General features: G+C 44.2%; 1 protein-coding gene across 4 annotated transcripts in view; it reads right to left on the bottom strand.

Moving 5' to 3' along the window:
• The window catches only part of RGL3 (ral guanine nucleotide dissociation stimulator like 3), a 42,889-nt gene that overhangs the window by 18,381 nt on the left and 11,865 nt on the right, over nt 1-12,643 (bottom strand). For 3 of the 4 annotated variants that reach the window (XM_081894089.1, XM_081894086.1, XM_081894087.1), the window contains 3 exons: nt 2,755-2,888; nt 1,364-1,579; nt 48-151 (listed from right to left, as the gene is read on the bottom strand). In XM_081894089.1, the coding sequence (XP_081750215.1) occupies nt 48-151; nt 1,364-1,579; nt 2,755-2,888 (454 nt within the window). The remainder of the gene's footprint in view (nt 1-47; nt 152-1,363; nt 1,580-2,754; nt 2,889-12,643) is intronic. The other variant, XM_081894088.1, reaches the window with a different exon arrangement.

Genomic DNA, 12,643 nt, shown 5'->3' with positions numbered 1-12,643 from the left:
ACCAGGGCTTTTCTTCTAGGGAAAAATGGTGCCACCAAAAACCTCACCTGTGTACAGCAGCCCACGTCCGCTTCAGTCGGTAGATGGAGTTAGACTGTAGGGCAGAGAGGATGGCATGCAGCGAGGAGAAATTCCGGAGGGCCCGACATCGCTGGAGGGCAGGCGTACCATTTGGGGAATTGGGAGTGGGGAAATGACAAATATTTCAGTAAGAAAGGGGTAGGATTTAACGCCAGCGATTGGATTGATTAAAGATTTAACTGCAAAGCAGTTGCTGCATTTTGAGTAAGGCTGCAAGCTTTTGATTCATTTAGTTGATAATCAAACTATTTTTGACGTGTGGACTGTGACTCAAGAGAAAACATGGCCATTGTGCAGGCTATTACCATAATGCAGAAGAAAGAAGACCCTATCTTCTAACAATAGCTGGCAGCTTTTATTTAGTAAAAGAAATCTTGCACTTGTCAGTATCTCACCCTCAACCCCCACAGTACTGAGGTTTTGATAAGGTACACATGTATTTACATTCAATTAAACGGACAGATCAGTTAGAAGGCAGATGATAATTAAACATTCTTCAAATCCATTACCGTTCCTCACTTTAATGCCACTTGTTTTGGCTATATTTTGATATATCATCATAAGTTTATATTGTCAGCGTGTCTGTTACTTTTGCAATGAAAAGTTGAGGGGTCTATGCCTTTGGTTTGTGCAGCTATTATGTAGGCCCATTTTTGTAATATTCACAAATTGTGGAGAACCAGTGAGCTGGCTGGAGGTACAATCCCATATGTTGGTTTGTGTGCCGACAGGAGTACAGTGGTACCTTGAATCTCAAACGCCTTGGTACTCAAACAACTTGGAACGCAAACACTGTAAACCAGGAAGTAAGTGTTCCAGTTTGGGAACTCTTTTCGGAAGCTGAACGTGCTTCATTTTGAGTGCCACACTTCTGTTTTGAGTGTTACGCTGAGGTCTGTCTGTTTTTGCTATTTGTTTTGCGGCTCTTTGTTTTTCTTTTTGAGACTGTGTGGAACCCAGTTCAACTACTGATTGATTGATTGATTGTGTGACTGCAGTACATTGTTTACTGATTTCATTTTATGGAACAATGGTCTCATTAGATAGTAAAATTCATGTCAAATTGCTGTGTTAGGGGTTGTTTTTGAAAGTCTGGAACGGATTAATCCATTTTGCATTACTTTCTGTGGGAAAGTAAGTGCCTTAGTTTTGGAAAACTTTGGTTTTGGAACGGACTTCTGGAATGGATTAAGTTTGAGAACCAAGGTACCACTGTAGTGGCAGGGCTAAGGAAACAAGGAATATTAAGGCCAGCTAGCTGACTGGACACAGAAGCTCTTACCTGGGCAATGTCGATCCATTTCTCTAGCAGGTGTGCCCGCTGGGGAAAGCGCAGAGTCAGGTCTCCCAGTACAGATGCAATGACACAGCTAGTGACTGCATTGAACTGGGCCACAGTGGCTCGGACACTGGGAGCCACGTGCTGATTCTCCTTCTTGTCTCGTTGCGACCACACACAGCCCAGGCAGTGGAAGGGCCGCACTGCTCGGAAGAGTTCCTGGGGAAGGAGAATGAGAGGGAGGATGAGAGAGAAGACCACCCCAATGCCACTCAGCGCAACCACTGCAGAAGTAGGGTAAGACTTTGGATCATGGATCAGGTCTCCAAGATCCAAAGTCAACTCTCTGCCATTGAACCATAAACTATATATAGGGTAAAAGTTAAAGGACCCCTGGATGGTTAAGTCCAGTCCAAGGCGACTATGGGGTTGCGGTGCTCATCTCGCTTTCAGGCCGAGGGAGCCGGCGTTTGTCCACAGACAGCTTGATTTAAATTGGATTCTTAAAATAAAATGCTTCTGGAGGAAAAATCTTTCTAAAGACAGTTTTCTAGTGAAGTTACATTATAGTCCAAAGGCTATTCATCAGGAAATAAGGATTTGTTTTAAGTTTTTCATGAGTGCTAAAACTCAGTCTAAGTTTTTTTTTAATCAGTTAACAAACATGGATACTTATGCTATAAAGTTATTGTTTAAGTTAAATAAATTGTTCAAATTGTTATTAAGGAAATGATTATATTTCTCCTTCCAATAAAATACAGCGGAAAAGTTGTCCAAATATAAACAGTTAACTTACTAAACCTCACAATAATTTCAAAAGCATCTGTCTATGTATTTCTACTAGTATAATCAAGTCAGTAATTTTTGATATAACTGTAAAAACTATTCTGAAAATTTATTATTCAAAAAATGAAAACTTCATCTGATTGTAAATATTAAGATTATACAGTGGTACCTCTGGTTGCGAACGGGATCCGTTCCGGAGGCCCATTCGCAACATGAAAAGAGCGCAACCCACAGTGGTACGTCTGTGCACAGGTTGCGATTTGCTGCTTCTGCGCATGCGCGAGACATCATTTTGCGTTTCTGCGCATGCGGCAAAACCTTGAAGTAACTCTTTCTGGTACTTTCGGGTTGCCACGGGACGTAACTTGAAAGAACGTAACATGAAGCAGACGTAACGAGGTATGACTGTACCAGCAAGAATGAGTCTTTCCATAAAAAAATGATTTAAATCAACTCTTAATGACTAGTGATTTAAATTGATTTTATTTAAATCAAATCCACCCTGCCTGGAAATAAAATTTAAGAGTCTGAGAGCCACACCACTCCCCCCAGTAATGCTGTTTTCTTCTTCCCAAAGCATTTTGCCATCCCTGACCCCTCTTACTCACCGCATCCATCAGGGTCAGCTGTTCAGCTACTTCATCCACCGAGAAGGACAGAAGGGCTGGTGTCTCCTCGCAGTCACCTGTCCCAGCTGCTTCTCCGATCACCTGTGGCAGCCCCATCCCTGTGGGTTCCCCTCCTGTCGGGCAGTGAGACAAGGGCCACCTGAGTGAGTGTGCGCAAGCCCAACCCTGACAAAGGAAGAAGAAGCCCTTCCCTGCCTAACCCTTGTGCCTTTCTGGTAAAATAAAAGCCAAGACATTGTTTTTTCTGTGATTACTCCAGGTCCAGCTCTGAGGGCCTTCTGGCGGTTCCCTCACTGCGAGAAGTGAAGTTACAGGGAACCAGGCAGAGGGCCTTCTCGGTAGTGGCACCTGCCCTGTGGAACTGTGGCATCTGAATATAGACTGCATTTTTAATCAAGACTTATATTGGCTTATATCTTGATCAGGTTCCTAAATTAAATGGGCTTAGATTTTCAAAATGTTTCATGCCAGGCAGAAAAAACCTTGGCAAGAGGTTTTCTCCTAAGACAAGAGGGCCCCATTGATTTATGGTAGAAAAAACAATTCTCAAAGTCATAAAAAGGGAGAATTACATATGCTGCCCCAAGGCTGAAAAAACACTATTAAGAATGGGTAAATAAGTAAAATGATACCAATGGGCCTCACGTTAAACCTTGAGCTGAATTCTCTAAGGCCAGAAGCAAATGGGAAAAACATTTAGCTGACAGAAAAAAGAGAACATTTTTAGGAAATCTTCTAAAGCTGTTTCTTTCTCAAACTGAGAGAGTTAAAAAGGGCAATAAAATGTTGGGGAAAGGCAACTGGCTTGGCTGGAGAAGAAGCTTCTTTCTACTTTATTTTTAGGCTGGAAAGGGGGGTGAAAGGAGGAGTGTAAACTAAAGAGGCTTCTTTTAAAAGCTGTTTTTTACTGAGTTCCTTCCTTTTTACTTTGAGAAGCTTTATTCTTTTAAGAGGCTACCTATGATAATGTATGAAATATATTAGCTTAAATATATTGGCTTAAATGTAATTATGCAAAGGATTTAAGGAATGCTAGATTCTTATTTCATATGGTTGTAAGAGTTGTATTTATCCTGAAATTAAGTCAGCCACCAGCCTAGCCCCCCTGCCAGACAGAAGACGCCATCCAAGCACTCTTGATATATAGTTGTCAGGCATTTGTTTAGAAACCTTAAATGAAGGAAATCTTTCAATGTTGATGTGAACTCAAGATCCTTGACATCTGTTGAACATAAAAATGTAAGATTAAACATTTGTTTTAGAAGGCAATAGGGCAAGAGGTGAGCTGGTAATTAAGATTCCATGTAAGATATATTATTACTTATATGTCATATATATAGCTCTTTGTCTCCCTTATAAGGGCAAGGAAATGGGTGTATCTTTTGTGGGTGTATCTTTTGTGATTGGTTCTACCAAACAGCCAATAGGAATTCCAACCAGGCTGATTGGACAGAGGCAGCCACAGGAGGAGCAAAGGGGGCTGGATTAAGGGAATATAAGTGCTGGCCAGAATGGCAGGAGGCCAGGCCAGAGCTTGGTAACCATATACCACTGTGCCTCTCATTTATTTGTCTGACAAATAAATTAATATTTTAATTTCTCTATTGCTGCGTTGAATATTTCATTCCAGCTAAGCGTTAACCACAAGCAGAGGTGCTACATTTTATGGTGCCCTGTGACTCGGATAAGTGGTCTGCTGGAACGCAGCCCCTTCGCCCTACTGGGCAGGGTACAAGAGAGAGGACAACTGCTTACCCAAAGCGCGCACTGGTAAATTTTTCCAGGGGGAACGCAGAAGACTCGTCTGTCTGATACCCTGCTCACTGGCGGCGACGGAACCGGGGGAAACAGGGAACCAACCAAGGGTAAGTGCACAAAGGGATTTTTGGCCCTCCAATTAATTAGGAGGAAGAGAAGTCTTGATCAAACTTCTGCGTCTCAGTAAGGGGAAACTGAGTACGCTAGGTGGTTGGGTACATCAGATGGTGGTCTGGTGGAGGAAAAGGGAAAATTGGGAGGTAGAGTGTGGTGAAGTATCCAGCGCATTGTATGTGTGAGAAAGTACAGAGCAATCTGTAGCTGACCTGAGTGTGGAGTGGGCAGTACTTCGGTTCCTAGTAAGGCGACTTCACTAGGCAAGGAAACCCACAAAGCGTGTCTGTGAGTGACTGAGTGGATACTTCACAGGGCCATACAATGGGAGTTGGGGGTTCAAAGGGGGAAAATACACCTCTTGAGTGTATGTTAAATAATTTTAAGAAAGCCTTCTCAGGGGCATATGGAGTCAAAATGACGCCAGAGCGCTTGAGAACGTTATGTGAACTAGAATGGCCAAAACAAAATACTGAATGGCCATCCCAGGGAACCTTTGATATAAATTTAGTAAGCAAACTTTGGTCTGATATCGCCAAAGAAACTGGAGGGTGCCCAGAACAATTTCCATATATAGATTCCTGGCTGAGCACATTAAATAAAAATCCTCCATGGATAAGGGAATGCAAAGTCCAACGATGCAAATTATTGGCTGTAAAAGCTGAAGCTAGGAAAGGAATCTTGCCAAATAAACTTAAACCCATTTTTGAGGGACCAGAGGAAGAGGTGCTTCCACCTCCCCCCTATGCTCCACATCGAAGGGAGCCTAATCCAAACACTCCACCAGTTGTAACCCCGAGGCAAGAAAGTGGAATGAATAATGGGGGTGGAGTCACAGAGCTTGATTCCTTGATAGATTATGATAAATATCTTCAGGAGGCATTGGAGTCCTATAATAAAGCCCAAGCAGAAGTGGTTATTCCACCTGTGACTCCTAATAGACCTCCATCTAAAGTCTCCTTTAGTGGAACAACTGATTGCCCACCCCAAACCCCTGTACATCCAAGTCCTAGAGAAATATTACAGAAGTTACAGGGAGACCTTGATCGGTCAGCAAGCAATACAGCCAGGCGTATAAAGCTGCTAAAAGAACGCCTTGGAACAGATACCATCCCTTATGATTTGAGGCCCCTAGAGCAAAGTGAAGAGAAAGGTCACGTAGTAGCCCCTCTTAGAAGAGTATTTGATGCACTTGAGGAGCCTGCGCTGGTTAACGGGCAACCCGGACCACGGCCACCTCGAACTTCGACCCTGCAGTACATTCCATTCACAACTACGGATCTGATGAATTGGAAAACACACACCCCATCTTTTGCAGAAAAACCTCAGGCTATGATGGACTTGGTGACTTCAATAGTAAATACTCATAGCCCTACTTGGACAGATTGTCGCCAGCTCCTAAATACTCTTTTCACCACTGAGGAAAGGAGAGACATAATTGAAAAGGCACAGATATATTTGCGTGAGCAGGCCAGAGTGGGAAATATTTTTAATATTGACCGTCATCTCCAAGACAACTTTCCCTTGGAAGATCCTAATTGGGATCCAAACAATGCAATTCACCTGACCAGACTTACCACCTACCGCCAGACGCTTGTGCAAGGTATCCGCAGGGCATGTCAGAAGCCCACTAATATGTCTAAAGTTTCAGAAGTAGAACAGAAACCAAATGAGAGTCCGGGAGACTTTTTAGAGAGGCTGCAGGAAGCCTATCGTATATGGACTCCTTTTGACCCTGAAGCCCCTGAAAACAGCAGAATGATTACGGCTACATTTGTGGCCCAGTGTGCTTCTGACATTCGTAAGAAAATTCAGAAATCAGAAGGATGGGAAGGGATGCTGATGAGCCAAATTATGGCCATTGCACGCCGAGTTTATCGGAATAGGGATGAGGCTGAGAAACAAGAGAAGAAGAAGTGGCAGAAGGAAAAGATGGTGATGCTAGCCACAGCAGTGAAGCAAGACCACCGCCCCTTAAATGGAGGGAGAGGGCGAGGAAGGAATCCACCATTGGGAAGGAATCAATGTGCAAATTGCAAGAAGGAGGGTCACTGGAAGCGGGAGTGTCCTGAACCCTTGAGGTTGGAAGAAGTACGCCCAGGCCCAGGCCCAGGCCCAGGCCCAGGCTCCGGCCCAAGAAACCAGGGACGGGGACGGGGAATGATCCGAGATGGAAGATATCAGAGACCAGGACAGGGACGGAGTAGAGACAATTTTATTGGACTGGCAGAAGAGGATTTTACCCAAGACTAGGAACGACCGGACTCCATAAAGTTAGGCTTCCAGGAGCCCACGGTCACGATTCAATTAGGGAGCCATTTAATAGACTTTATGATTGATACTGGGGCTGAATACTCAGTACTCCCAGAACTATTGCAGAAAAAGGCATCCAAAAGTGTAGTCATTAAAAGTGCCACTGGACAGTCAGCTAAGAGGTCTTTCCTCCAACCTTTGGAATGCCAGATTGGGGGACATCGTTTAACCCATCAGTTTTTGTATATACCTGAGTGTCCAATACCTCTCTTAGGCAGAGATATGCTGTCCAAATTGCAGGCCCAAATCACCTTCACTCCTCGAGGTCCAGAAATGAAACTGCCATCAAAAGCAGCAGGAATAATTACCCTCTCAGTACCTAAGGAACAATCATGGCGCCTAATGTCAGCCTTGCAAGTCCAACCCACATTGGATACAGAATTAAACAAGCTCCTCCGAACTCTACAGGTGCCACCAGGAGTATGGGCCGAAAATAGCCCACCAGGAATGGCTAAGAATATAGCTCCAATTGTAGTAACCCTAAAACCTATGGCTACCCCTGTATCTGTAAAGCAATATCCCTTACCCCGGCGAGCAGCAGAGGGCATCCAGAAACATTTGGACCGCCTATTAAAATATGGTCTGCTTAAGCCTTGCCAATCAGAATGGAACACACCCCTTTTGCCTGTTCGAAAACCTGGGACAGATGAATACAGGCCAGTGCAGGACTTGAGGCTCGTAAACCAGGCTATCGAGACCTTGCACCCAAATGTACCAAACCCATATACCTTGCTGAGTTTGATCCCACCAGAAGCAACATTTTTTACTGTATTGGACTTGAAAGATGCATTCTTCTGTTGCCGGCTGGCACCACAGAGCCAACCTATATTTGCCTTCCAGTGGGAAGACCCTTTAACAGGAACAAAAGGCCAGCTAACCTGGACAAGATTGCCCCAAGGATTCAAAAATTCCCCAACTTTATTTGGCACTGCCTTGGCGAGGGATCTAACAAGTTACCCCTCAATACCGGGAGAAAAGGTGGTTCTGCAATATGTAGATGACCTTATATTAGCGGCAAAGGATTTTGATACCTGTAAAGAAGGGACAGAGGAACTGCTCCACTTGCTCTGGGAAGCTGGCTACCGAGTTTCCCAGAAAAAGGCACAGTTATGTTTAGAAAAGGTCAAATATTTGGGCTTTGACATCTCACACCAACAACGAGCATTGAGACCAGAGAGGAAAGAAGCTATTTGCCTTATCAAGGAACCTACCACAAGAAAACAACTTAGAGGATTCCTGGGAACAGCAGGGTTTTGTAGACTATGGATACCTGATTTCAGCAGTCTGGCCAAGCCCTTACATGAAAGCACTCGAGGTGCAGAAAAGGACCCATTCGTATGGGGACCTGAGCAGAAACAAGCCTTTTTAGTTATCAAACAACGACTTATGGAGGCACCAGCCCTTGGATTGCCTAATTCGGAAAAACCCTTTCAGCTGTATGTACATGAACAGAATGGGATTGCAGCGGCAGTCCTGACCCAGAGACTAGGAAGTTGGAACCGTCCAGTAGCTTATTTGTCTAAACAATTGGACTCAGTAGCAAAAGGATGGCCTCCATGCCTAAGGGCAGTAGCGGCCACTGCAAGCCTTGTCAAAGAAGCTGATAAATTTACCTTTGGCCAGACGATGTATGTGAATGTACCTCATGCTGTTCTGACACTCATGGAATATAAGGGTAGTTATTGGCTAACGAACCCAAGGATGGCTAGATACCAAGGCCTATTGTGTGAAAATCCCAGGATTCATCTACGAGTAGTGAATATGCTCAATCCAGCGACTTTGCTGCCCCTACCAGAGGTAGATGATGAAGAATCACATGATTGTCTCCAAATAATGGATGAAGTTTATTCCAGTAGACCTGATCTGAAAGATGAGCCATTGAAAAATCCAGATGTTGTATATTATACGGATGGTAGCAGTTACCTGCATGAAGGTGCCAGACGAGCAGGATATGCTGTGGTCACCAATGAGGAAGTTGTGGAAGCTGAAGCTTTGCCTGCTGGCACCTCAGCACAAAAAGCTGAACTTATAGGCTTAACTAGAGCTCTGCAGTTGGCAGCTGGATGTAAGGCAAACATCTATACTGATTCTAAATATGCCTTCTTAACCCTGCATGCACATGGAGCTCTATGGAAAGAAAGAGGTCTAATCGGAGCCCACGGGAAGGCCTTGAAATATGGACCTGAAGTAGAAATCCTGTTAGAAGCAGTATGGGCTCCAGAACAGATTGCTGTAATGCACTGCAAAGGTCATGGACGAGGAAGGGATCCAATAACCAGAGGAAATCATGCTGCTGACAAAGCAGCCCGAGAGGCAGCCCAAAAGCCTGTGGGAGGATTTATAGCAGCCCTCATACCAGAGGTAGTTCCAGAAGAAGTTAAACCTCACTATACCCCAGAAGAGAGGAAGTGGGCTGAACAGGAAGGAGCGGTTGTGAAGGACGGTTGGATGATCCTGCCGGACAATAGGATTTATGTACCTCATCATCTAGCAGGCACAATTGTAAGAAATTATCATGAATCTACTCACCTTGGCGGTACTGCAACCAGAGAGAGTCTCAGTCGGAAGTTGTATATTATTAACCTATCACAATTAGCAACTTGCATTTCACAGAAATGTGTTCTTTGTGCTAAAAACAATCCCAGGCAGGGACCGGTACAACCTCCTGGAATTCAGCATGTGGGATACGTCCCCATGGAAAGCCTAATTGTGGACTTCACAGAGCTGGTCCCTTCTAAGGGATTCAAGTATCTCCTTGTGTTTGTAGATACTCTTACCGGATGGGTTGAAGCTTTTCCCACCCGAACTGAAAAAGCACGAGAGGTAACTAAGAGACTCCTCACTGAATTGATCCCAAGGTTTGGATTACCTAGATGCATTGGAAGTGATAATGGGCCAGCGTTCATTGATCAAGTAGTACAAGATGTATGTCGAGTCCTACAAGTAAAATGGAGACTGCATGCAGCATATAGGCCTCAGAGTTCAGGGAAAACTGAAAGAATGAATCGGACTCTGAAAACCCAATTGGCAAAATTAACCCAGGAAACGGGATTGGGATGGGTAGATGTGTTACCCATAACACTGTTTCGTGTTCGGTGTGCACCCACAAAAAGACTTAAGTTGTCACCTTTTGAGCTCCTGTATGGGAGACCGCCCTCCTTTGTTCAGGATATTCCAGCTGACCTTAAACAAATAGGAGACCATGTGACACAGGGACAAGTGCAGTCTCTCTCCCGTGTTTTTGTTTCTCTTAACAGGTGGGCCCTCGAACGCACGCCGTGCAGCATTGCTGAGCCGATTCATCAGTTCCAGGCTGGCGATAGCGTATGGGTGAAAGAGTGGAAACGCGATCCACTTGCACCTAAATGGCGTGGACCTTACACCGTCTTGCTCTCTACTCCAACAGCGGTGAAGGTAGCTGAGGTGACCCCCTGGATTCATCACTCTCGTTTGAAGAAGTCCGAAGGCAGTTGGACATGCAAAGGTGACCCCTCTAATCCTTTAAAACTAACTCTCTCCAAAAACCCCTGTATCTAGCCCTACCGGGAACGGGCTAGGTCACGGGCAACATTTGACGACCGGCCTGCTGCAGCCACAACCTGGAAGCTGGCTGACCTGCGCACGCCTGAAGCTTGAGGAGCGTCTAAACCAGCGATTGTGAACGGGAAGATTCTCTTATACAATCGATTGACTGCCCCCTTGTGGAACAATTATAAGTGATATTACTCATTGGGGATCCTCGGGATATATGTTTTGGTCTTGGTGGTTCCCCATTTCTGTCATTGGGGGAATTATATTGGGGCTAATAATTATTTGCTATCACAATAAGGTAATCTTTTGTGGAAGGAATGCATATGCTAGACATCAACATGATTTCATTATTAATCCTGATCCCTTGGGAAGGGGAAGGGTCCATGAATCTGACCAAATTTGCTAAATATGGATTCCGCCATGACCACAATATGTGGGTAGGCTTAGCTGAGATGGTAGCCAATGTTGCAAATAGGACTAATTGCCTTGTTTGCTCTCTTGGGCCAGATGATTCAGAGGGAGGTATGCCCTTATTACCAATACCATTAAGTGCCATTGGTATGGTAAGCGAAATGCCACACCAAACAGAAGTACAGAATTTCCCCGGATGGAACTCAACTAAACCAATACGAGTTATACCTGTGCAAGGGGAAATCTGTGTGCATAAATCATCAGATGCAGCTGATCCTACCATGATAGGCTCTTCTCATTGTCACTATACTTGGGATTATATTAAGAATAGTCAAACCTGGGCAAACGGTACTACGTATCGAACTCGGAATACCTTGCCCTGTGCACCTCCTTTTATTCATGCATGGAAAGTGGTGTGGAACATAACTGTGACAGAAAAAGGCAATCTAACATACTGCACTGTGAACTCTCTACCCCTTTTGATATTTCGCCTTATGCACTCCACGTACCAAAAACCTCAGACCCGATGGTTGTGGTGGATATGTGGAGAATGGGCATACAAGAAACTCCCTTCCAAATGGAGTGGGACTTGTTTCTTGGGTTGGGTATTACCACCAATGTGGATTATGCCCACTAGTTCGGCCAAGCGTACACGAAGAAACGCTGATATTTCTCATATAGCAGGAGGAAGTACCCAAAGTTGGAGCGGTACTGATGATTGGCCGCCAGAGCGCATTATAGCCTATTATGATCCTGCCTCCTGGAATCCTGGTGAGCTCATACAAGGGGCACGGGATCCTATTTATAATCTAAATAGAATAATTCGATTGCAAGCAGTAGTGGAACTTGTAACCAATGCAACGGCCCAGAGTTTGAGACTTATTGCACAACAGTTGGATGAAAGTAGAGCCGCCATTTTGCAGCTGAAAATGGGAATGGATTATGTACTTGCCAGGCAGGGAGGCTTATGTGGAGTCTTGAACTTGACAGGGAATGCCTGTTGCTTTAACATTTCAGATAATGGTGAGGCAATCCGTGTGTTGGCTACAAAGATGGAGAATATAGCACATGTCCCAGTACAAACATGGGAAGGATGGGATATGGGATGGCTCACCAATTGGTTACCTAATGTCACAGGACTTAAAGGGATACTATTGTCTTGCTTGTTTTTCTTGACAGTAGTGGTAATGGTTTTATGTATGATGCCATGTATCATTTCATGTTTTAGAAGTACAATTAGCAAGATGGTTTCAAATGAAACTCTACCTCATATCATGGCCCTATACAGAGCTTTACCTCAGGAATATGATGAAGGTCAAGCTATCAAGGACACTTGGGATGAAGGTCCTTGAGCTTGAAAGGGGGGAATGTGGCATCTGAATATAGACTGCATTTTTAATCAAGACTTATATTGGCTTATATCTTGATCAGGTTCCTAAATTAAATGGGCTTAGATTTTCAAAATGTTTCATGCCAGGCAGAAAAAACCTTGGCAAGAGGTTTTCTCCTAAGACAAGAGGGCCCCATTGATTTATGGTAGAAAAAACAATTCTCAAAGTCATAAAAAGGGAGAATTACATATGCTGCCCCAAGGCTGAAAAAACACTATTAAGAATGGGTAAATAAGTAAAATGATACCAATGGGCCTCACGTTAAACCTTGAGCTGAATTCTCTAAGGCCAGAAGCAAATGGGAAAAACATTTAGCTGACAGAAAAAAGAGAACATTTTTAGGAAATCTT

The sequence above is a fragment of the Podarcis melisellensis genome (genome assembly GCF_964234715.1).
Source record: "Podarcis melisellensis genome assembly, chromosome: 17".
NCBI lineage: Eukaryota > Metazoa > Chordata > Lepidosauria > Squamata > Lacertidae > Podarcis > Podarcis melisellensis.
The sequence above is the reverse complement of the archived record's forward strand: the minus strand, read 5'-3'. Positions and strand labels throughout refer to the sequence as shown.